This window comes from Nomascus leucogenys, chromosome 1a, assembly GCF_006542625.1.
Source record: "Nomascus leucogenys isolate Asia chromosome 1a, Asia_NLE_v1, whole genome shotgun sequence".
NCBI lineage: Eukaryota > Metazoa > Chordata > Mammalia > Primates > Hylobatidae > Nomascus > Nomascus leucogenys.
Genome location: NC_044381.1, coordinates 67,584,178 through 67,610,247, shown reverse-complemented (window position 1 = coordinate 67,610,247; position 26,070 = coordinate 67,584,178). Strand labels below are relative to the sequence as shown.

At 41.4% G+C, this 26,070-nt stretch overlaps 1 protein-coding gene across 14 annotated transcripts in view; it reads left to right on the top strand.

The window, feature by feature from the left end:
- NIN (ninein) overlaps positions 1 to 26,070 on the top strand; it is a 115,167-nt gene that overhangs the window by 47,923 nt on the left and 41,174 nt on the right. For 12 of the 14 annotated variants that reach the window (XR_004029617.1, XR_004029620.1, XR_004029616.1 and 9 more), the window contains 11 exons: positions 8,152 to 8,191; positions 9,817 to 10,007; positions 14,155 to 14,301; positions 14,781 to 14,948; positions 15,781 to 15,917; positions 16,257 to 16,397; positions 16,687 to 16,861; positions 20,354 to 20,464; positions 20,850 to 20,939; positions 23,054 to 23,192; positions 25,048 to 25,169. Coding sequence is in view for 9 of the 14 variants with exons in the window: in XM_030810306.1 (XP_030666166.1) it covers positions 8,152 to 8,191; positions 9,817 to 10,007; positions 14,155 to 14,301; positions 14,781 to 14,948; positions 15,781 to 15,917; positions 16,257 to 16,397; positions 16,687 to 16,861; positions 20,354 to 20,464; positions 20,850 to 20,939; positions 23,054 to 23,192; positions 25,048 to 25,169 (1,461 nt within the window). In the remaining 5 variants the exon portion in view is untranslated. Of the gene's footprint in view, positions 1 to 8,151; positions 8,192 to 9,816; positions 10,008 to 14,154; positions 14,302 to 14,780; positions 14,949 to 15,780; positions 15,934 to 16,256; positions 16,398 to 16,686; positions 16,862 to 20,353; positions 20,465 to 20,849; positions 20,940 to 23,053; positions 23,193 to 25,047; positions 25,170 to 26,070 lie in introns of all 14 variants that reach the window. The other 2 variants (XM_030810358.1, XM_030810315.1) reach the window with 2 other exon arrangements.

Genomic DNA, 26,070 nt, shown 5'->3' with positions numbered 1-26,070 from the left:
GACTTATCTGTTCCCTTATGTTCATTTTCATGTATGCATAACTTTGCAGTTTATGAATTATTCATTTACATCATACAGAGTCAATATTTAATTCTGCAGTAAACTTAATAACCAAGAGAAGTTCTGCTAACATCTTTTGTAGCTGAAATGCACCTATTTTCCTGTTACTCCCTTCTTAAATTTTCTGTTCCAGTCTTTGACAAAGCAAGTAGTTTTATTGCTGATGCCATTTATTCTACCAAAGGCTATGATGTCTTCAGGATGGACTTTTTTTTTTTTTTAATGGAATTCCAGTCTTTTCCTTCATTGTCTTAAGTCTTATCAGATCATCCGGCTATTCCCAGAGATGAAACATTCATTCAAGATGCAATTGTAGATCACTTGAAAGTGATAGAAAGAAGCTCCTTCAAAGCTTATAAAATGTCTCTTTTTCTGACACATACTTCTAGGCTTTAGTGTCCTGGTGAGCCTTCCTGACTTGATCCCAGCGGGAATTGTCTTGGAGACCAGACCCCACTGCCACCTCCTTCCAGATCAACAATTTCTAATATTTATCTTCTAACTAGAAACTAAAACAGACAAGAAATCAAGAATTAATGTTCATGATGACAGTAACATTTTCTGTCCTACATATCATTAAATATTTTCCAACAGAAAAGTAGTATTCGTTACTTAGCAGCTCTGAGGAGCAGAAAAGGTATTTTTTTTTAAATCTCTTTCCTTTAGGGACTTTAAAATCCAGTGAACCAAAACTAGTCCCCAACCTTTGTAGGAGAAGAGGCTTAAGGCCCAAACTCTTAAATTCAGCATTTCCTTGGACCAGCAGTACCAAAGGCTTTTTTAGCCTTCAGTGTAGCAGGACTCATCTAAATGTGTGTGAATTTGTAGTAGGACTCATCTAAATGTGTGTGCATTTAAAAATCGTATTAATTCCTGTTATCCCCCGCAGGCACTTGTAGCACTTAATTGCCTTTAAAGATAAAGGCACTGATTTGCATTCTGGTCGTGACAACCCTGGCCTTAGGAGCTTGTCCCGGAGTTCAGAATGGAGAGATTGGGAGCTGGGCTGTCAGACTCTCCATTGCCTTTGCCTTCAAAGGTGGCATAGTGGAAAATGAACCACAGTTCCAGGAAGTGTGTCCCTGCAGAAACAATAGCCAGCCCTGCCGGGCGCACTCAGCTTCCACTACCCAGCTCAGAGCACAGGCTTTATAAATACTTAGGACTGTTAGTGAAATATGCCATAGATGCTGTATTTTTTAAGAGTCTTAAAGTTTCTTTCATGGGCACTCTCCTTAAACTGATTTCTGGTTTTTTCAGACTTCCTGTGCTCAGCTCAATGTGCTGCTCTTCTAAATGCACACTACAGCTCAGTTTGGGGAGCTATGTTACTCTAGCACATTTCCTTCCTCTTCTCTCTGGGTTTACAGGGCTTTTTCCTTTCCAAAAAAAAAAACGAACAACAATAACAACAACTCTACTCCAGGCTCTGAGGCTGCTGAGATCAGCTCAGCAACCTCTGCTGGGAAAGAATGCCCCGTGTCTGCCCCCGTAATGGTTTTAATTAGCCGTACATTCTGCGGGGCGCAAAGGTCTGCGCTGGAGCAGATGGCTGGTGGGGGTGGCGGCTGGGCTATTGTGGGCAGGGGCCACACCAGGACCACAGGCTGCAGATGCTGGCCCGGCGTTGGGGCTGGAAGCTGGAGATCCAGGAGGCTCGGGCCATCTGCTCTGCAGTCCGGCAAAGCAGGTGTCCCTCCAAAGAAAGCATTCCAGAAATCGGTGCCGCCTGTGCAGCCGCTGTGTGCAGGGCACCCTTGTCCAGCTGTAGGACAACTCAAGAGCTGGCTACAATGGCCAGAATGACATTGAGATGCACGGCCCACAGAGTGGGTTTGGGGGGACTCCCTTTGTCTACCTGAGGGGGTGGGGACTGTCTTGTGAGCAGCCATTTTGGAGCTGGACAACCTCTGACCTTCGCCCCTCTGCCTACTCTCAATGGGGCTGTTGGCCAGTACACTGGCATGGTAATGAGGAAGGACAAGACAGCCCCTGCCAGCCGTGGCTGCCTAGGGGACACTGCAGGGAGGGGCCCCAGGGGAAGCCCTGATCCTAAGTTGAATTGGAAGTTCACCACTTCATCACAATCATCATGCTCAAAGCTGTAGTTCTGGGGATTTCCTTAGCTTTATTAAGGGATAATTATAAAAGTTATGTACGTTTACAGTGTACAACATGATGTTTTGATATGTGGATACATTGTGAAATAACTAAATCAAGCCAATTAACATATCAAGGCTATAGCTTTTAAAGAGAGTCTCTTCTGGGTTTGTTCTTTAAAGCTGGCACTGGTCTGTCTGCTGTTTTTTCTGCCCTCGTCCTAGTTTTACACATCCAAGTAGTAACAGTAGTCATTGTAATATTTATTAACAAATGCTTGACACTTAATGGGCACTGTTGTAAGTGCTTTCCAAATATGAAGCACACCATCAGAGGTACGCATTGTTATTCATGTACTCATGAGGAAACTGAGGCACACAGAGGGTAAGTAACTTGGCCAAGGTCACACCACGAGTAAGTGGTAGAGCGGAAATTGAACTCGAGTATGGCTCTGCAGTCCAAACCCCTAACCACATCATTTTTCTGACTGAAATAATAACAATAGCTAAGGTTTCCTAAGTGCCAAGCATATGACTCCATGTCCCTTTGGGTGCACTGGAGTGTCCTCCTCACTCTGTAAGGTACTGAGGGGTCACGGAAAGTGGCAGAGCCAAACAACCCAGACAGTGTCTCTGCCAAACCCTTTTGCTTATCTGTCTGCAACTGTGTCTCCAGAGTAGGGAGAAACTGAAGTCCCACAGGATGAGTTTTATGTATATTAATATCCATTCTTTCTCCAATGAGAGGCTACATTTCAAGGGAAGAAATAAAACTTATCTCATGAATTCAGTCTTGTGAACACATCTCAGCCATTGTCCCTCGCTTTCCCCCCTACTTTTCCAAAGATTTTTGTGATAATCGTCCTTCTAGTGCTCATGGCAGATCTGTGTCTACAGGCCACCTGCCAGGCTTCCACTGTGCTGGGTAAGCCATCAGCAATTAAAGGACCCTTTTCCAGAATGATGCCTCCCTTTACTGGTGGTGTTCCAGTAATCGAATGATTTAATCCCCCCAGCCTTCTAACCTGCCTTCCCCTCCTTCTTTCCCTGCTTTTTAATTGGAACCACTGGCTCCAGGCAGTGAGAATGAAAATAAATGAGCTGTGAATGAATTGAATCTTCCCCCACCCACCCCCCTGAAATAGCAATTTAATAACAAATGCACAGCCACCCTGTGCTTTTCTCCCTCTTATTAAGGGAACAGACCCTTGGTGGAGACTAGGTAGAAGGAAGCACGGAATACCTCATATCTGTGTGGTAAGCCCCATCTCTAACTGAGGTGGTCTTGAAATGAAAATGTAGCCATTAGCATAAGCCTGCTTCTCCTTTTAACAGGGTGGTCCTGGCTGGTTCTGTGTTTCTTACAAAGGGTCCTGGGGGGAATTCTTGGGATACTGCTACTCCCAGAAGACTTTAAAACATGTTTAAACTGGCTGGGTGCAGTGGCTCACACTTGTAATCCCAACACTTTGGGAGGCTGAGGTGGGTAGATCACTTGAGCCCAGGAATTTGAGACCAGCCTGGGCAACATGGCAAAACCCCATCTCTACAAAAAAAAAAAATACAAAAACGAGCCGGGTGTGGTAGCAGGCACCTGTAGGTGGGTCGGCGGGGAGGGCCAGAGGATCACCTGAGCCTGGAAGGTTGAGGCTGCAGAACAGAGTGAGACTCCATCTTAAAAATAGAAACAAACAAAAACCATGTTTAAACTATTCTTCTCCCCCAACCCCCACCCCCACTTGCCTTAAGATTTTGTGTGAAATCATTGAAGATGAGGATGCTGCCTGGGCTTTCGAAGGCTGTGCCGTATCTGACGCTTTTGGGTTGGACTGTCTCAAGAATGTCTCTTTGGGATGGTCTCAGTCCACAAGGCAGGTCTCAGTCGAGTGTCTCTGATCTTGCCACTTTAGGAGGCATTGGCATCCAACATTCACCAGCCTGAGCAGCACCTGGGCTTCCCACCAAACCTCCTCATCTGTCATAATAGGGGGAGATGTTGCAGATGCTGCAGAGCAATCTTTCCCAAAGGAGGGAGCTTCCCTTTATCCCACCCCCAAGTCACAGGAAATAAATTTAGTGAGAATTTAGTGGGCAAATAGTGAGAGTTGTACCTATTTCTGTTGCATAAACAACATTTATAACTGTAAAAGAATAAAAGGAAATTGTTTCCCATAGTCCTTCAACCAAGATGCATCTGTTTTTATTATGTCTATTTCCTTCCAGCCTTTGTCTAATTGTATAAATGTTTTTGCTGGTGGTAATCACAGTATAGATAGCATTTTTGTAATGGTCTTTCATTTAACATTTCATAAGATGTTTTTCCATGTTCCTACGTGGTTTTTTAATTATACTTTTAATGACTGCATTCTAGTGTAGTATTATACTTTATGCTCTATTGTTGAATATTTAAATTGTTTTCAATACTTTCTTTTTACAAAAAGTGCCATGATGTACATATTTACACATACGGCTTTTCTTCCTCCTTGATTTCATTGTCTTTGAATACCAAGTGAAATTATTGGATCAAAAAAAATGAACATTTTTATTGCTTTTGAGACATAAAGCCATTTACATTACTAAATGTAATAATCATTTACAGTGCTACCCATAACATATAAACAGGCCTATTTTAAATCATAACCTTGATGGTAGTAGAAGTCATATCTTAAATACTTTGCTAATTTAGTAGGAAGAAAATGACCCTTTTTTTTGGGAACAAAATGACTTTTTGGTTTTAATCCTTTGATTGCTGTTGAGATGAACCTTCCCCCATGTTTTTTTTTTTTATTTGTTTGTTTTTAATTATGTTGCCTCTTATGTGAATTGTCTGTGTTTCTTGCTTCTCTGCTGGGAAGACTTGGCATTTTTCTTACAAATGTAGATGAATAACAGATACCTCCCCAGGCCTACCCAATTGAATGCTTTAAGTTTAAATATGGAAATTAAAATACTATATGTATCATATAAACATATGTCCAATAAAAATAACAAAATTGTATAGAGCTTACTATGTGCCAGGCACAATTCTAAGCACTTTGCCATAACTCCATGAAATATGTACTACTTTGTTCCCATTTTATAGGCAGAGAACCTGAGGCAGAAGTGGTCAGAAGCTTGCCTAAGGCCGACCTGGTAGGGAAGCCATGATTTAGCACCAGGCAGTCTGGCTCCTAAGTCTATGCAGTGGCCTCCATACTCTATCCCTTATTAGTTAGGAGTAAGAATCTGGGGAAGAAGGCAGCAGGGAAGTACTGTCCCAAAGAGTGAATCAGACATAGGCACCCAGTCCCATAGACTCATAAGACGTTGGAAACAGTATATTGGAGCATCACGCTTCTCTGAATTCTGTGCTCACTATTTTCAAATGAACTGAGAAGTAAATGAGCCAATGCTTTAGTAATGACAAGGATTTTTTGAAGGTGTGTGTGTTGCATTTTTACAGCTGTATGTTCCAACTGGGACTCTCTTTATGGTTTGGGGCCAGTGATAACATATTCTCCTGCCATTTCTCCCATTCATTTCTGCTGTTAGAAATCATGCCCTGCTTGAGATTTGGTAGGTTTCGACCAATGGTTCTGAGACCATAAAACCCTATTTTATTTGTCATGGGTGGAATTGGTGGATTTAGTTCTGGGGTGTTTCCAACTGGTATGCTAAATAATGAATTTTCATAATTTTGTATGCCGAAGTAGTATGAGCATTTAAATTGTCTGCTCTGTTGAATAGGGAAATAAATGTGGAGGGACAGACAGGCAGGATGGTTTTGTTGATTTAAAATTTCTTATGTGAAAACAATTTAATTCTGACCAGAAATGAGAATGTAAGAAAATTTATGAAGGACTGTTGACTTTACCACTTGCTCCCCATCCCCACCATTCCTCAGACATCCAGTAGATTAGAGAGACGTCTTTATGTAGAAATGTAGGCTGAGTGAGCTGATGAAATTGTTATCACAGCAAAAATCACACCGTGTCCTAATTCACTTTTCACTGATACTGTGTTTATTAGTGACTTTCCATTGTAATCTGCATGAATTGTAGTGAACTTAAACATTTTGAGTTATGGCCTTTTGATGTCTTCCATTTGTCAGCAACAACCCATCTCAGCATTGTCAGCTTGGTATGGCCAAATTAAATGAACTCTCTGAATTGGTACTATCTTAAATATTTAAGTAAAACATGGACCTGTGAAACTGTGGTAGGTGGTTGGCCCTCATTTAAGAGGTGAGAACTACCACTAGTGAGTGTGGAGAATAAAGTAGATGAGCGTAGGTTGCCTGAAAAAAGAACTTCAACTCGTATTAACTTGAATGAACTACTGAAAAACAACATTTCATCTAAAAATTTTACGTGGCATACCATCTGTCATGAGGAATCCAAGTTCTAGAGACAGGTATTAATTAGGCTGACTTTCCTGTCGAGTTTATTTTCGGATTCTAAGCAATCAACTAGTCTTGTACAAGTCAGCTACCCAGAAAATGTGCTGGTTATTTGTTATCAAAGGCAGCTTCATTCGTAAAGCTGGATCACTGCTATGACAGCAGCCCGGTTTGGAAAGGGCGATTCACCTTTTCTAACAGGGTTTTCTTTGATGGTTGTAGTAACCCCCCATAACAGTGATTAGTTTTAGGCAGTTTACTGGAGAGGCTAAAGCCATTTGCTGGAAGCCACAGCCACTGTGGACCTGCTTGTTGCAACTAGTCCAAAGACAACCTGTACTATCCCCAGCCAGTGGAGCAAGGGCTGGATTTTGGTCCTGCCCTGTGCTCTTAGCGGGGCACTTTTATGCAGTACACAAATTACAACTGTATGCTGTGACTTGGGAGAAGAGGCAGGAGTAATGAAGCCTGATAAGGTGGCAAAATGGTCCAATTCAGATACATTGAACTGCCTTTAATGTAATTTACTGGTAATGTACATTTTATACTTTCTCTAGCCTACTTAAGTTGCAGCTCTCTCCTCACAATGCCACAGATACACCAGGCTCATTCTTGCCTCCTTGCTTCAGCAAATAACAGCTGCCCCCTTCTTTTCTTTTCTTTCTTTTTTTTTGAGATGGAGTCTCGCTCTGTTGCCCAGGCTGGAGTGCAGTGGCGCGATCTCGGCTCACTGCAAGCTCCGCCCCCGGGGTTCATGCCATTCTCCTGCCTCAGCCTCCCGAGTAGCTGGGACTACAGGCACCCGCCACCTCACCCGGCTAATTTTTTGCATTTTTGGTAGAGACGGGGTTTCATTGTGTTAGCCAGGATGGTCTCGATCTCCTGACCTCGTGATCCGCCCACCTCGGCCTCTCAAAGTGCCGGGATTACAGGCGTGAGCCACTGTGCCCGGCTTGCCACCTTCTTTTCATTTGGCTCTCTGCAGTTTATCCTTCAGGTCTCAGTTTAGACATTGCTTCTTTCCGATTTACCAAGTCTAAAGTATCCCATCTGTGTAGCCACATAGCATCCTGAACTTCCTTGTCATAGCACTTAAAATACTACCCTGTTGTATTTCCTGTTTTCTTGTCTGTATGTCTTCATTAGCATATAAACTTCTTGAGGGAGGAAATGTTTGTCCTGTTCATGGTTGTATTACCAAGACCTAGCACAGTACCTAGCACAAAGAGAAGCACTCAGTACACATTTATTGAAGAATAAATTCATAAATGCATGTATACAGATACTTGTTGGTTGATGGATACTGGATATTTGCTTTGGCTGGGTTTAACTGATTGTGATAGGTTTTGCTGTTGAATAAGTGACATAGCAAATGAGGACAAACCCTTGGTGAAATGCTGCGGAAGGCTGTGTGGAGTTTCTTAGGCGTCTCGTCCTGACTGGCTGGTTAACTGAAGAGAACTCATCTAGATGGATACACTAGAGAGTCCTGAAATTATGTGACTCACCTAGATGATGATTTCAGAGCCAGAGAGTGATCTGCTCTAGGAAAAGCTAGGATAGTTCTTTCTGAATAAGTTCTAAAGCACACTAATCTTCTCTTGCCTTCTCTAGCACTGGAAGACGCAACGCAGTGAGGAGTATGAAGCGGAAGGTAAGAGCCGAGTGTGTCAGGACGTGCCTGGAAGGGAAGGGCTGCCAGGTGCTCTCCATACCCCGTCTTTCTGATCTCTTACGCTGCAGGCCAGCTGGGAATTAACATTAAGAACAACAGCAACAAAAAATTTATTCCCAATTGATAGCTTTCAGTTTTAAAATCCTAGCATTTAATATCATGCAAGAGATGGTAACTAAGATATATAATTTCACTTACGGGCTAATTTCTCTCTTATACAGACTTTCAGATTAATTTTCTAACAGTCTTAAATAGTGACCTATTAAAATGCATCCCTTGGCCAGGCACAGTGGCTCACGCCTGTAATCCCAGCACTTTGGGAGGCCAAGACAGGAGGATTACTTGAACCCAGGAGTTCATGACCAGCCTGGGAAACATGGCATACCCCGTCTCTACTAAAAATAGCCAGGTGTGGTAGCACATGCCTGTCATCCCAGCTACTCAGAAGGCCGAGGTGGGAGAATCCATTAAGCCCGAGAGTTGGAGGCTGTAGTGAGCCGTGATTGTGCCACTGCACTCCTGCTTGGATAGCAGAAGAGACTGTGTCTCAAAAAATAAAAATAACAACATAAATAAATTAATTAATTTAAAAATGCATCCCTTGACAAGTTTCAAATGTATTTAAGAAGCATCAGAACACGTTGATCCTGTGGCCACCAGATGGCACTGTGGTTCAGCTAACAGAACCTCAGCCCACTTCACAGCCCTCTGTGGATTAACTGTACTTACGTGTAATTACAACCTGTTCTCTAGGTTGAAACGCCACAGCAGTAATGGGCTTAATTCCTGTCAGTAAAGAGTGGGAGTAGCACTAAATACTGCTTTCAACCCTCTGAGGTTCTTCCAAGCACACAAAATTGTGCCAGTAATTATCTCATGTTTAAGTAATGACTTTACAGAATCTCTAATGTGTAAAGCAAAATTTAGAAGTGAGGGCTTTTAATAGAGAATAAATAAGCAGTTTTGATTTTTAAATAAGTAGTTTGATCCTTAAGTCTTCCAATGAAATTTACCTTAATGTATAGATAACTGGGAACTTATAGCTTGCAACCATTGGTTTTTTTTTTTCTTTCAGTTGGACTGTTGGTTTCTGTATGTCAGAATATTCATATGTAAGGATTTGGGAACAGGCTAATCTTGAGACTTTTATCATGAAATTATTTTCTTTTCAGTAAAAGATGCTGTAGTACTTAGACTGGAAAGAAAGTGGAGGTAATACATTCTGGTAGCTATAGTTGAGATAGAGCTTACAGAGTTCTCGATAATGGCCCTCAACCAGCCTTCTGTTATGATCACTATAGCCTAAGCTTGTGATGTGCTCAGTTGAAATAAAACAAGCCTAGAACTTTGCAGTATTGCACAGGAGATTATATTTATTACACAAGTATGACTGTCAGGGAGCCAAAAAGTACCCATTTACTCTAGTTGCAGCCTTAGAACCATTGATTCTGTTTCATGGGAGCTTCAGAACCAAATCAAAATGGAATTGACATTTATTGCCTTTTTCTTATAATATTTATTTTCAAAAAGCACAGTTTTCTTTAAGAATAGGCACTCTCTCTGCAATTCCTTTGGAAACCGTGCAACTTATGCTTCTCTCTCAGGCCAGTTAAGGTTTTGGAACCCAGATGACTTGAATGCTTCACAGAGTGGATCTTCCCCTCCCCAAGACTGGATAGAAGAGAAACTGCAAGAAGTTTGTGAAGACTTGGGGATCACCCGTGACGGTCACCTGAACCGGAAGAAGCTGATCTCCATCTGTGAGCAGTATGGTTTACAGAATGTGGATGGAGAGGTAAGCCTCGCAGTAGAATTCAGGAACAATAATGATGGTGGCCACAGGCTGGGAACAGCTGTAGTGTGGTTCTCTTCTGCAGCTTGTTAGACTCCATTTTCTTTTTTCCTAAGAAGTCATTCATGAAGATTCGGCCATCGAGGAGCTCTTGTTGTGTTGTGGAAAACAAAAACTGACAAGAGCTGACACTTACCCAGCTATTATAAGCTCACTGTGCTAGGCAGGTTACCCCATGTGAAACTGTCAGGCACTAGCTCTGTGTAGCCATGATGTCAGATGTATCTGTAGAGGTGCCATTCACAGAGTCAATTGTGGGAAACGTGGAGGAAGAATTAAGCAAGGATTTCAGTAGATTTGAGTTGGGGGAGTATTTTGAAGGCCAGAAGGATAAATTTAAGTTTTTGGAAAGAACATCTCAATATCATCTCTGAGTTCTTAAGCAGATTGAGCAATATATAGAAAAATCTTGCTTGCTGACGAGGAGCTAAACTGCTTTTACATATTGGCATGAAGAGAGCCTTGGGTGAGAGCAGCCAGCAGCCATTACAATATTCTGGTCATGAGAAAATGGTAAAGGGTAGATTGGTTGTTTTGAAAATACTAAGAAGAGTTTTGAAGGAGCCCCAAAAAGACTCTTCTTTGGTAAAACTCTGAGCTTTATGTTTTCTAAAAAATTAAGAGAGGAACTGATAGGACTGGGTGCATGAATAGCCGTGAAACATAAGAATAGAAATAATTCGCCAGGCATGGTGGCTCACGCCTGTAATCCCAGCACTTTGGGAGGCCGAGGCAGGTGGATCACGAGGTCAGGAGATCGAGACCATCCTGGCTAACACAGTGAAACCCCGTCTCTACTAAAAATACAAAAAATTAGCCGGGCGAGGTGGCGGGCGCCTGTAGTCCCAGCTACTCAGGAGGCTGAGGCAGGAGAATGGCGTGAACCCCGGGGGCGGAGCCTGCAGTGAGCCGAGATTGCACTACCGCACTCCAGCCTGGGCGACAGCGAGACTCCGTCTCAAAAAAAAAAAAAAAAGAATAGAAATAATTCTACGATGTGCCTTTCAACGAGCTGAAAATAAGGATTGGAGAGAGTTAGGTTAGGGCTACAGTTGTTGCTTTGGGAATCTTTGATTATAATGATATTTGAAACCATGCTTTCTGCTTGCTCGGGGGATAAGTGGTATTATTTTTCTAAACAGATAATAGAAATATTTGTTTAGTGGTATTTTTCTAAACAAATAATAGCTTTTGATTTATTATTAAAAGTTTTCAAGTAGCCTAGCTTACAGAAATTTTTTTTTGTTGTTTTCCCCTTCTTCCATGTATATTTGACCATTGTATACCTTTTGTTTACCTTTTTAATGGCTTAGTGGTAATTTATTTTTCATTAGTGACTATTAAGTCATAAAATTAAATTTATTCTCCTGAATTGTAAATCAGTGCAATATGCAGAACCTTGGGTTGTTTTTGCCAAAAAATATTGCACAAACTTGGATTATTTATCGAAAACCAATTCTTGGAATAAACTGTAGCCACTTGTGGAGAGCTGCATTTTCTTCTGTGGTGGTTTCCAAAGCTCAGGAAAAGAAGTAGCACATTTAGTTATTTTCCTCTGGCCTGAGGACAAGTAGAGGATTGCTCAATGAATATAGCTTTTACTTAGTGTTTTTCCTGCTAAAGAAAAATAGTGAAATTCTATAGTACTTAGTATTACTAGCTCTAAACCACAGAGGAGCTGGAAGTTCAAGATGATCTCATTTACTTGGAATCCTAAAATTTTACAACTGAAAGCCATTTTAGATTTAGTCACCTCTCATTTTATAGGTAGAGACAGTGAAATCATGGCTGTTCCCTGCTTTCGTGAAGGGGAACTAGAGTCACTGTCTTATGCCTGTAACTAGCACACTCCTTTCCGAAAGCAAGAACAATGACGGGGCAGAGAGGCAAACCAGCATGCCCGATGCCAAATCTGGCCCCAAGCCTATTTTATTTGTCATGCCCAGTGTTTTTAAAATTGAACTTTTTGCGACATTGAAAAAAAAATCAGATTTTTCTAAAAATCCAAAGATTTGGCTCCATTTTATGGGCAGTAAGATGCAGCCAGCTCCTTTGGAGAGGACATGCACTCCTGTGTTCAGTTTCCCAGCACTCACTACTTTCTGATGTCTTAAACCCATCTTGCCTCATTCGTTGACATCATCTGCTGGGCCTCTTTGAGTGTTTGGGTTTGTGATTATTTTCCAACGTACACTTCAGTAAACCAGTTTATCCAAAGACCTGGTCCATGTAAGAATAAGAATGTCCTCACAGTTCCAGAGACAGCTCCTGCTCAAAGTGTAGAGCGTGCCCTAGTTGGCCGTTTAACCGGCATTGTTTTCTGCGTATCCGCCCCCCCGCCGCCGTCTTCTGAATCCACACTCTTTTATTCATCACTTGCCCACTCCACCATCTAAAATAACTGGAAGGACTTTCTAGGTGCGAGGTCTTTAGGCAGTCTGGAAGCTGTGCACTGATTTGGCTAATGTCACAAGGTCAAGCAGTGTGGATCTAAGGTTAGAGCCCAACTTTTAACCTTGTTAACTTCAGTCAACACACCTGGACTTGACTGTAATTTCTGGTATGAAGGTCCTGAAAGCCTTGTCCTCCAAGAAAATATTATTTTGGTTGATAAGAACAGGATAGAAAAGTTAAGGGATCTTGGCAACCTCAGAATCTTGCCCCAAATATCTTTCCATTGATTTGATCCTCTTTTAGGAATTGTTGCTTCTTGCAAACGTTCCCACTCTTTAGAATGGTTTTCTTGTTTCAGAGTTCCTTCCAGAGGAAGTCGTATGAAAGCAAGAATGGAAACTAATGTTTCCTGTTGGGTGTGAATTGGGGGAAAAAAGGCATTTGAGATGAAAGAATTGCCTTAAGCCCTTACACGAAGAATGAAATCAACAATAATGAGATCGTATAAATCCTAGCAGCAGTCCAGATTTACAAAATGAATGTTAGTAGTTTGAGAATGTGTTGCAGATAATTTAGGCCTGTGTTAGAATGAGTCCAGTTGTAGGCTCAAATGCAACAAGAGCAATTTGTTGCTTATTCTGTCTCCTTACTGCTCAGTGGCATGGGCCTTAACTGGGAGCTTGTTAGAAATGCTGAATCTGAGTCCCCACCACCAGAATTACCATATTAGAGTCTTCATTTTAACAAGCTCTCCAAGAGATTTCCATTTTGTACATTGGAGGCATGTTCCTATAGAAACATTTTAACCCCAGAATAAAGAGGAATCTGACTGTTAGTGGGAGGGCTTTGCCTTTCCTCCTCGTTCTGTGGCTTCAATGATTCACGTTGCTCTATTTACCTTCTCATTCCTCTGTGGAGCTAGGGAACCAGCCATTCCCAGGCAAGCCTCTAGATGGGGCTGTAGCCCAAGCTCCCCTTCCCTATTACAGGACAGGGGCTATTTGATTACCATCAGAGGGTGCGGACTAGCCAGTCAAAACTCCCTTGCCTTTACATGTCTTGGAACCCTTCTATTGCACACACATAAAGTCTTGTTTTTCCTGTGCTAAAACATTAAAGCAAAAAGCCAACACACTCAGTATTGTTACAAGTAAGGTTCTAAACCCCAGGTTATGGATTTCAGATTCCAAATCTTAATTGTAATCAGATCATTGTAATCTGTCCCAGACCAAATTTTGCTGTGCTAGCCTACCAATTTCAAAAATTCAACATAAAATATCACCGAGAGTCACCACAGTATAAAAGTGTAACAGATGTCCAACCACTTTCTACTGTTACGACACTGGGAAGCTGTATCTTTATATTATTTAGGTATTTTTTTTTTAATTTGTAAGAATAATGTGTAACAACATTAAAGACTGCCTATTGTAGGAGTGTGAGTAAAACAGAATATAGTTAATTGCTAAATTGCATAAGATTATGAAGATGTTGGAAATTGACTTTTATTTAGTTTATGGGAAGGAGGAGGGCATATCATTACTGGAAAGGGAAATCAGTAAAGTGAGAATAAAGGGGCATAATTATATTTCTGGAGTCCTGGGACCAACCATGGTACTGATTAGTATTGGCCGGAAGTATACTTTGGGCCTTGTATACTTGAATGGAGTATTTAAAATATGTGATGACTCTTTTCTAGATGCTCGAGGAAGTATTCCATAATCTTGATCCTGACGGTACAATGAGTGTAGAAGATTTTTTCTACGGTTTGTTTAAAAATGGAAAATCTCTTACACCATCAGCATCTACTCCATATAGACAACTAAAAAGGCACCTTTCCATGCAGGTAAAAAATAAGCAAAAGTGCTTTCTTTGTGAATAAAAGTTAGAACCCATTTAAGTAATGTCTAATAAATTAATCTGTTGTCTGAAGCAAAATACTAAGGAAAGAGAGGGAAGCAAAAGAAGAATTAGAAAGACTTAACCATTAGGAAGGAAAGGTTGGGTTTGAGAAATGACCATAAATTACAGTGGGAGGACCACTAATTATGCCTTGTCATGTCAGCTCTGGGTCAGAAGAAACCTGGTGTTAATTAGGGACATACCTCATCTATGTCATAGAACTCTCTACCAAAACAGTTGGTTTTGATAAGCTCTGTAGGCTGGACTCACTTGGGAACCGAGATCAGAGAGGCTGCATGACTTTTTCCTGGCACCGTAAATTAGAGAAACATGCCTTCTACCCGTCGTGGTCAGGGCTGACCAATATCTTGTTGAAATGCCTGGAATCAAGCTAGGCTTACTCAAGTCTCTTCCTCCTTCCAGTCTTTCGATGAGAGTGGACGACGTACCACAACCTCATCAGCAATGACAAGTACCATTGGCTTTCGGGTCTTCTCCTGCCTGGATGATGGGATGGGCCATGCATCTGTGGAGAGAATACTCGACACCTGGCAGGAAGAGGGCATTGAGAACAGCCAGGAGATCCTGAAGGTGTGGCAGCTGAAATTGAGAAAAATGACAAACTGGAGAAGGGTTGAAAATTTTCAATTTTTTTTTTTTTTTTTTGGAAACTGTGATTTGATTTTATTTCTCCTTAATGGTACTTCTGTTCACAAAGTCTTAAAGATAAAAGGTAACTTTTTTTTAGCCCTTTTAACCAGGAGCCTTTTGTTAAGTACTTTCCATGTTTTTAACCCCAGATTATTGACATGAGGAATACTCTTACAATTGTGTTTATTTACAGGGCCAGATAGTTTTGTTGTTGTTGTTATTGTTTGTTTTTTGGGTTTTTTTTTTTTTTTTTTTTTTTGAGACGGAGTCTCGTTTTATCACCTGGACTGGAGTATAATGGCACGATCTCGGCTCACTGCAACCTCCGCCTCCTGGGGCTCAAGAGATTCTCCTGCCTCAGCCTCCCAAGTAGCTGGGACTACAGGTGCCCACCACCATGCTGGGCTATTTTTGTATTTTTACTAGAGACAGGGTTTCACCATGTTGGCCAGGATGGTCTTGAACTCCTGACCTCAAATGATCCACGTCTCGGCCTCCCAAAGTGCTGGGATTACTTTGAGTGAGCCACTGCACCTGGCCAAGATAATTTTTTTTTCTTTTTAACACAAATAACCATGTTATGCTTTGCTTAGAGAAAACTTAACTATGTTCTAGACTGATGGCTGTTCCTAAGCAATCACTAAAGCAATGGAATTGTCTAATTTCTAGACCATTGTCAGCTCTCAGAGTTTGTATAGCCTTCACGTTTTCTGCTTTCAGAGGATGGATTGAGTGATTTGTTTTGGAATTTATGCCTTGCTCTGATTTCTAGGCTTTGGATTTCAGCCTCGATGGAAACATCAATTTGACAGAATTAACACTGGCCCTTGAAAATGAACTTTTGGTCACCAAGAACAGCATTCACCAGGCGGCTCTGGCCAGCTTTAAGGCTGAAATCCGGCATTTGTTGTGAGTTGAGCAGAAGGTTCGCCTGCCCCATTCCCTTTCCTACTTGTCCAGCAAGTCATTTGGATGCCTTGGATAGACATCCTTCGATTCTGTATGCAAATGTTGCTCATCTTCTATCCAACTGCTGCACACATCTTCCTTAAACTATAGGAAAATTGAGGAGAACTTAGATTGACATGTAGGCTTTTGAAGGGAAGGGTGGAATGCCTTTTTGCTTTGGGAGGGTTTTGGTTGTCTTGGTTTTGCTTCTGTATTGATGCAAGCCAGATGAGAGCTTTTCTGGGTCTACTTGTTGCTTAGAAACAGTTTCCCATTAACTCAGTGTACTTCTGATCCTAGGGAACGAGTTGATCAGGTGGTCAGAGAAAAAGAGAAGCTACGATCAGATCTGGACAAGGCCGAGAAGCTCAAGTCTTTAATGGCCTCGGAGGTGGATGATCACCATGCGGCCATAGAGCGGCGGAATGAGTACAACCTCAGGTGAGGCCAGCAGAGTGAGGCTCCTCCTCACCCACCACCCTGGCCCAGGGCAATGGTGCCTGCAGCTGCAGGGGCAGAACAGTGCACTGGGGACTTTTCTGGCCAGCCTCTTGGCCACACCTTGCTGGAGTGACTCAGATATGGTCAAGCCCTAAGGGAAAGCAGGGTACACTAGATATTTTATCCAGGTGCTTTTCATCTCTGTGCCTCTGTGTTTCCATTTTTGGTAGATTGATTCTGGGACTTCTGAAAGACGTGGTGGCAGCTTGTCCATTTTTCTTCCTTACAGGAAACTGGATGAAGAGTACAAGGAGCGAATAGCAGCCTTAAAAAATGAACTCCAAAAAGAGAGAGAGCAGATCCTGCAGCAGGCAGGCAAGCAGCGTTCAGAACTTGAACAGGAAATTGAAAAGGCAAAAACAGAAGAGAACTATATCCGGGACCGCCTTGCCCTCTCTTTAAAGGTAATCATCTTATTAGTTCTGTGGTCTGCGTCCCTGCTGGGAACACCACGTGGAAAACTATAGCTTTGGAAGCGGGCATGTTTGCACAGGGTTCAGTCCAAAAATCCTCCAAGTTTGCCCAGCTGGGTCTTCACCCAGACCTGGCAGGGCCCTGCTAAAATCTGGATTTCAGCAGGGCTACCCAGGCTCCTGCTTTGCTCACAGTATTGATTAGCATCTCTTGTTCTTCTCTCCCACTGTGGGTTCACTAGGTCTTCAGGGCTGTTTGGCACCTGGCTGACCCCTTGATTCCTCCCGCTGCTACTCCAAACCTGGCCCTCACCCTCAGATCCCCATCTCCTCGCCTGCCCGCCCCCCTCATTCTCAGCAGATGGTCTTGCCTCCTGCTACATGGATGCCTGTTTCTCCCGGCCTCCAAATGTGCCTTTTCTTCTTTTTTTTTTTTTGAGATGGGGTCTCACTCTGTCACCCAGACTGGAGTGCAGTGGTGCAGTTATAGCTTACTGCAGCCTCAAACTCCTGGCCCCAAGTGATCCTCAAGCCTCGGCCCGCCAAGTAGCTGGGACTATAGGCTCATGTTATTATGCTCAGCTAATTAAAAATGTGTTTTGTAATCCCAGCATTTTGGGAGGCCAAGGCAGGCATATCACTTGAGGTCAGGAATTCGAGACCAGCCTGGCCAAAGTCGTGAAACACTGTCTCTACTAAAAATACAAAAAATTAGCAGGGTGTGGTGGTGCATGCCTGTAATCCGAGCTACTTGGTAGGCTGAGGCAGGAGAATTGCTTGAACCTGGGAGGCAGAGGAAGTTGCAGTGAGCAGAGATTGTGCCACTAGACTCCAGCTTGGGCGACAGAGCAAGACTCTGCATCTAAAAAAAAAAAAAAAAAATTGTAGAAACAGGGTCTCATTATGATGCCTAGGCTGGTATCAAACCCTGGCCTCAAGTGATCCTCCCACCTCGGCCTCCAAATGTGCCTTGCCTCTCAAACATCCTCCCCTGTTTCCTGTGTCTCAGTGAAAGAAGTGGTCCTTCTCTTCGCTGGACTCTTACACCAGATAATAAGGTGCAACAGCTCTGGAGTCAGGCTGCCTGGTTCAGATCTGGGTACCACTACTTACTGAAAACTTTGATCAGGTTCCTCAGCCTGTTTCCTAATGTTAAAAATAGGCACCATAATAATACCTACCCTATAGCATTGATGTGTGGGCTAAATGAGATGAGGCACATACAGTGTCTGGAAAATAATAAGTACATATGAAATGTTTGCTGTTATTGCTATCGCAAAAGGTTCTTGATATTCCACACATCAAAAACTGAGCTAATTATCACTCCCTAGCCATCTAACTGTTTCATTTCGTGAATTTCTCCCTAATCAACATCAACACCATGAGGTGTAAGTCTCAGAAGCTAAAATTCCTCGTCATCTTCCCTCATGATTACTCATCAGTCTGTAAGTTATGTTGATGCTCCGAAGTGACTCTCAGATTTATGTCCTTCCTCTGCATTTCCCCAGCCTCTGATTAGGTTCAGAATTCATCATGATGTCTCAGCTAATTAATGTGTATCCTGAACAGTTCTTTCTTCCATCTCTTCCACCTCCATATGGCTACCAGTTACTTAACTAAAGATCAGTTACAATCATGTTGTTACCACCCTTTGCAAAAAAACAACAAAAACAATGTGTTAGCAGTCAAGGCTCTTGAAAAGGAGCTCGTCCTCATACCTTTCAAACTTGAGCTGCTGCCACCAAGTCCCAGTGCCATGCCCTCCCCCACCCCACTGCACCTACCCCAGCTCTCTCCGTGCCTCAGAGGGCAGAGCACATTTATGCCCCTTCACTGCTTTCCCCAACACTACAGGCCAAATTACTTTTTCATTCCCATTACATTTACTTTTTTCTTACCAAGAGATAGCACATTTCCTACAGGGTCATATAGAGTTGTATCCACATCTGCCTCCCTCCCCAAGATAACAACAGTATCTGATTTGTCAATCTCCAGAGCACCAGCACTGCCTGATACACAGAGATTACTCTATGTTGTTCTAGCCTGTACATTTAGGTGTACTTTGAAAGATTAATGTTATAGAATTGGCATTTTAGGGGAAGTTAGTATTTTTTAAATGCTCTAAGTACATTTTTTTTTTACTTATATTGCTGTATGAGGGTGTGAACTAGAATATACTAAAAATATACTGGCTCTGTATTCTTTTGGCAAAATGTGCTTAGAAAATGATGTTCTTCCAATCAGCCTTTAACACTGGAAAAGAAAAATGTCAAATGGCATGTCTGTGTGTGTGTGTGTGTGTGTGTGTGTGTGTTTTGGCAAATGTGGTTGGAAATATTTCTTAAAAATACTATACATACAAATCCTTTTAAAAAACTTTTATGGATTTTAGTTGATGTGTTATTATAATATAAACATATACAAATTGTGAGCAATTTATATGTACAGTTTTTACATCTTTAAACCAAAATAAGTTTATAAATTAAATATAAACCAAATCATGGTATCAATAAATTGATTTTAGAGTTACTTTACTTTTTTTTTTTTTTTTTTTTTGAGATGGAGTCTCGCTGTGTCACCCAGGCTAGAGTACAGTGGCGTGATCTCGGCTCACTGCAAGCTCCGCCTCCCGGGTTCACACCATTCTCCCGCCTCAGCCTCCCAAGTAGCTGGGACTACAGGCACCCGCCACAACGCCTGGCTAAATTTTTGTATTTTTAGTAGAGATGGGGTTTCACCATGTTAGCCAGGATGGTCTCGATCTCCTGACCTTGTGATCCACCCGCCTCGGCCTCCCAAAGTGCTGGGATTACTGGCGTGAGCCACCGTGCCTGGCCTAGAGTTACTCTACTTTTTATACTTTTTCTGAGTTCTCTTTTGCTGGCAGCTGAACAAGGTATTTTGTAATCATTTTCTTTCATTTGTCAATATTATGTATTGAGAATATTTTCATATTCTACTGCAATGCTGTCCAATAGATACACCTATGTGGCCTGCATTATAATTTCAGTTTGCAAGTAGCCACATTGAAAGGTGAAAAGAAACAGGTGAAACTAATTTCAGATAATCTTGTTTAATCCAGTATCTCTAAAACATTATCATTTTGACACATTATCAGTATACAAAAAATATTACTGAGCTATTTTACATTTTGGGGCTATTCAAAGTCTGGTGTGTATTTTAAACTTACAGTTTGTACTAGACACACTTCAAGGGCTCAGTACCCAGTATGGCTACTAAGCAGCTACCTGTTTTGGACAGCACAGTTCTATGTGGTCAAAAACAAAAGGGCAAACTTATTTTGTTGTTATAAAATAGATATCAACCTTTTATATTTACTTTTGCCTCCTGTAGTCTACTACAGCTTTTAAGATAGATGAACATCTTTAATCTACAGTACTGATTTATGCTGTATATAAAATAATACCACAGTTTGCTAATTTCTTAATCTGTACCACATTTAATTTCCCCATACTTGTTCAGGAAAACAGTCGTCTGGAAAATGAGCTTCTGGAAAATGCAGAGAAGTTGGCAGGATATGAGAATCTGACAAACAAACTTCAGAGAAATTTGGAAAATGTGTTAGCAGAAAAGGTAAACCTGTTCAAATCTCATTTCCTGATAGGCAGCCTATTTTATGTAGTTTACTCAAAAGAACAGAAGCAATGCCACCAGAACATTTTTATTAGGGAATTTTACTGGGGTAGCTAAAGGGTGCTCTCACTTTTGTAGGGATATAATTTACTAAGTTGGTTATGAAGGAGAATACTGCCTGGCACTGAGAAATGATGCCTGTGTTCATCGAACACGTCACTCTAGTGCATCCTCCCCATCACCCAGTTGGTGGTGTTCGTGCTTACATGTCACATTCCTGTCATACTCAAGAGACTGGGTGAATACCAGAAACTGAGCCTTTGCTGTGTTGGGTCAAAGAAGGACACTCGGGAAAAATTACAGCTTTGCCCTTTTCCCCTTCTAGTTTGGTGACCTCGATCCTAGCAGTGCTGAGTTCTTCCTGCAAGAAGAGAGACTGACACAGATGAGAAATGAATATGAGCGGCAGTGCAGGGTAGGTAGACAAAGAGAACTGAGTAAGTGCAGGAGTGCCTGGGTTCAGACCCCACCTTCCCCGTTCCCTAGCTCTGTGACCCTAAGCAAGTCACTTCATCTGTGGGTACTTCCATTCCTCATGCATAAAATGGTAAAAATAAAAGTAGCCACCACAAAAGGCTGTAGCAAAAATTCCATCAGTGAGTATATGTGAAGTGCTTAGAGCAGAGCCAAGGATCGAGTTAGCACTTACATAAATGTTAGCTATTAACATTATTACTCAAAAACTAGCCTTTCCTCATTGATCACTGCAGATCTAATCTGATGTCATTTGGTTTCGTCCTGTGGGTTTTTTTTTTCTGAATACATTTTTTACTCCATTTATTTATAAAATACAAATGAAACAGAAACCACTGAAGTCTTAGCTAGTAAATCATTCCCAATTTCTTCTAGGAGAGATGGAAACATTTTTAGAAATAACAAGAATCTTTGACTTAAAAAAAAATTCCCCTAAAGTTAGGAATTTGAATTTTTTTCTTAAACCAGAAACACGTGTTTATTTTAATGAGACAAATATAACTGAGTTCCAGCTACTTAGATAAAAAGTTTAATTGTGCAGAGATGAGTAAAACAATCATGTTATGAAGTTACTTGCAGCCCTCCTTTTCAGGAAATATACATACATGGTTAAGAAAACATTTCTACTGCTTTTATAATTAAACTTTAGCTCTTGGTTCTAATTAAATAGAGGTATTTTCTAAATGTCTTTACATTTAATGAGTTCATCAGTAAAATCTGTCAGCTGTACCTTCAGAAATTCCCCCAGTTCATCCACTTGTTTTCTTTCTTTCTTTTTTTTAAGACGGAATCTAGCTCTGTCACCCAGGCTGGAGTACAGTGGTGTGATCTCAGCTCACTGCAACCTCCACTTCCTGGGTTCAAGCAGTTCTCCTACCTCAGCCTCCCGAGTAGCTGGGATTACAGGCGTCTGCCACAACGCCTGATTTTTTTTTTTTTTTTTTTTTTTTTTTTTTTTTTAAGTAGAGACAGGGTTTCACCATGTTGGCCAGGCTGGTCTTGAACTCCTGACCTCAGGTGATCCACTCACCCAGCCTCATCCACTTGTTTTCTTAACAGCTTTATACACTATATGTTTTATCCATTGAAGGTATAAATTCAGTCTTTTATTGTATCGACAGGATTGTGCAAACATCACCGCACTCAAGTTTAGAACATTTTCATCACCCCAGGAAGAAACCCCTGCTCCACTTAGCCATAATCTCTCCCAAGCCCCCCAGCTCTAGGCAATTATTAGTGCACTTTCTGTCTCTACAGATTTGCATATTCTATACGTTTCATATAAATGGAATCTTACAGTATTAGCCCTTGTGACTGGCTTCCTTCATTTAACATAATGTTTTTAAAGTTCATCCATGTTGTAGCATGTATCAGTTCTTCATTTCTTGAATAATATTCCATTGTGTAGATATACCACATTTTGTTCACTCACCAGTTAATGGACATTTGGGGGGTTTTGGCTATTATGAATAACGCAGCTATGAAAATTTGTGTGCAAGTTTTTGTGTGGGCATATATCTAGGAGTAGAATTGCTAGGTTATATGGTAACCCTCTGTTTAACCTTTTTAGGAACTGCTAAACTTCTTGCAAAGTGGTTGCACTGTTTTATATTCCCACTAGTATGATAGTTCTAATTTCTCCACTTCTTCACCAACAGTCGTTATTGTATGTCTTTTTGATTCTAGCCACCCTAGTAAGTGTGAAATGGTATCTTATTGTGGCTTCGTTTTGTATTTCCCTGATAGGTAATGATACTGAGTATCTTTTACATGTATATATTAGTCATCTGTGTATCATCATTAGAGAAATATCAATTCAGATCATTTGCCCATTTTTAAAATTGTCTTATTATTGAGTTATAATAGTCTTTATATATTCTAGTTACAAGTCCCTTATCAGATACTTAATTTGCAAAACATTTCTACTTTCATGATAGTGTCCTTTGAAGCACAAAAGATTTTGTTTTGATGATATCCAATTTATCTTTTTTGTTGTTGTTGTCGCTTGTGCTTTTGGTGTCACATCTAAGACCTGTGTTGGTTTTTAAATCCCAGGTACTACAAGACCAAGTAGATGAACTCCAGTCTGAGCTGGAAGAATATCGTGCACAAGGCAGAGTGCTCAGGCTTCCGTTGAAGAACTCACCGTCAGAAGAACTTGATGCTAACAGCGGTGGCATTGAGCCCGACCATGGTAAACACATTCGGACAGGCTGTAGATAAAGCCTTTACCCTTGTTTTTAGAACCGTGGTTCAATATAAAATTGCAAAACTTTGGCAACTTGAAAAAAGAAAAAAAAAAAAAAAGAATTTGGCCATTACTCTTTTCTTGAGCTGTTTCATTTGTGGTTCTGGTTTTTCATTTGTCCTTGAAGTTTTTATGAGAACATTTCCATCTGATTTTGATATGCATCAACAAAGGAATGGAAGAATCAAACCACAAGGGTATTTGCTTTGTTTAACAAAACAAACAAAAAACTGGCTGCAAATCTGGGAATCCAGGCCTTGGGAGTATTAGAATTCAGACACTGAGCTATTGCTGTCCCCTTGGAAGAGTGTGCCTAACTCATATGAAGATGGTTTTGGAGAGCAGGCCAGCCAGAAACTACAGAATCCATAGCTGGTTTTCTTATACTGGCTGTGCTGAATGTCTGCATTGCCTCAGCAGAACAAAGATGATAAATAAGGGCTGGCCTCCTGGGCCTTTGAAGAAGATTTTGAGTGGCAAGTTTGGAAGGCAGAGTTTGGGAGCCTCCCGCATTAACTATGAGCTCCTTTCCTCTCTCCTGATAGCCTACCTCTTTTCTCGGGGGTGTTGAGTTTAAATGTCAGAGACAGCTCATAATCAGTTATTCTGTTATAAATAACTTTCCCCATTGCTACTGGGGATAGGAGTGTCGTTCTTACACAGGTTGTTTATTCCTCCTCTTACTGCAGAATAATTAACAGATTGGGGAAGGAGGAGACGAAGAGGCCTTAAGACCTCCCCTCTGATTCTTAGCTCATTCTAGTCTGAGGATCTCATAATATTATATATCTCGGCAGCTGTTACGGACTTTTCCATAGACGGCCAAGTGTTGGGGTTGTTCCTCAGGAGGACAAGAAGCTGCACCATCATGGTGTGGCTCACACCCTGGGTGTTACTTCTCAGTTGGGAATATGCCATCAAATATGAAGAGAAGACCCAAAGCAAGACTGCCAGTTGCAGCTGCTAGACCTATACCCAAGAAAAGTTCCTTTCTTCCATCTGCCTGTGTATCCCCACATACAGAGCTATTTTGGGTCCCACTGCCTTAAGAGATTAGTCATAATCTTTTCTTCTGTGTACAAGCTCAGCCCCCAACTTATGCTTCACATTTTCAGTGTCATTCTGAGTCATCATCATGGGCAGTTGCAGAGATGAGCTCATGCATGAGTGAAGAATTTCTACCCACAACTGCCTGTATCCTGGTTCCTAACCTATGCCCTATTTTTTAAAATTTTAGCTGATAATTTAAAATGGGGATCTACTCACACTCCGGGAAATTCATAGGAAATAGCCAGTCTTCTGTAATGTTGAGTGATGGGTTATGGATAGTGTGACCCATGAAGCTAACTCCTCAGGGCATAGCGACAAGTATGCTGGCCATTCATTTTCCTGCCACATCGTCATTCAGTATCTGTTGGATGGGTAGGAGTCTGGTTGGTTTGACCAAACTACCTCATGCTGTTACCTCAATTTGCAGCATTTGCATTAGGAGGTAGCCACCTTTAAGCAACAATTTCCACCCCCGCCCCCCCCACCTACTATTCTAAGAGGTAGATTCTATTAAGGTTTTTTCCACTGCCTGTACATGAAAGAATCTGTTCACCTTCATTTCTTCTTGTTTGCCCTAGTGCTTGAAAAGAGAAAAGACTTCTCTTGGCCTCTGTTATTTCCTATTAGTTCACATCTCTGGTAATTCAGGCTGAAAATTATTCCTTAGTTAAACTGGATGTCCCTCCTCAGATGCCACATTGTGTTATTGAAAGAACCTGCTGCAGGATCAATGAGTCCCATGTGTTTTCAGGGCTCGGTTCTGAAGAATGCAATCCATTGAATATGAGCATTGAGGCAGAGCTGGTCATTGAACAGATGAAAGAACAACATCACAGGGACATATGTTGCCTCAGACTGGAGCTCGAAGATAAAGTAAGTCCTTGCCACCAATCCACTTCTCTAATTTCTTTTGGCTCTGACAGCCTTATGTGTGTAGGGCATTTCCAATTCTTTTTTCTCATAGAGCAGCACATTCTATGTTGGGAACCCACATCCTCAGGATGCTTTTGTAGGCTGACAGCAAGTCCCTTTTTTTCTGGAGAGTTTCCCCAAAATGTAATATCTTCAGCCCTGGCAATCACAGAACTTGAAGCTTGAAACCCATTATATTATCTCCCAATTTCTTTTTTAAAAACATCTCAGTGAAACCAAAAAAATCCCTTTGATGTTGCATTGCCTACCAAATTAGGTACAAGTTCTGAACCTTGGCCTCTAAACTCTTCACCATGAGGCTTCAACTTACGTTTCCAGTCTTCTCTTACACCATTTTTTTGAGTTACGTTATCCTCCAGCTAAATTGGGTAGTTCCCAGTTGTCCATCAAACTCTGTCCTCTTTTGCTTGTGCTGTTGCAAACTATGCTGATATTAGTTTCTTTCTGCCTCTCGAAAGTCTACTTACCCCTCAGGATTTATATCTAATGCTGCCTCTTGCATGAAGCCATTCTTTAATTTCTCCAACTAAAATGTGATTTTTTTCCCTCCTTTGAATCCCTGGGTTACATTGTAGCTCTTTTTTCTATACCTTTAATTTTCTGCCTCCTACTGTACTTATAGTTGTCATATCCATGTCTAGACTGGTTTCTCCTGGATAGCAGGGACTGTATCTTACCCAGCGTTGTGTTCTGAGGCCTGCAAGTACCTGATAGGTGTTCAATTAATATTTAATTAAGTATTTTAAGACCCAGCAGGGTACAGTGGCTCATGCCTGTAATCTCAACATTTTGGGAGGTCGAGGTGGGCAGACCACTTGAGCCTAGGAGTTCAAGACCAGTC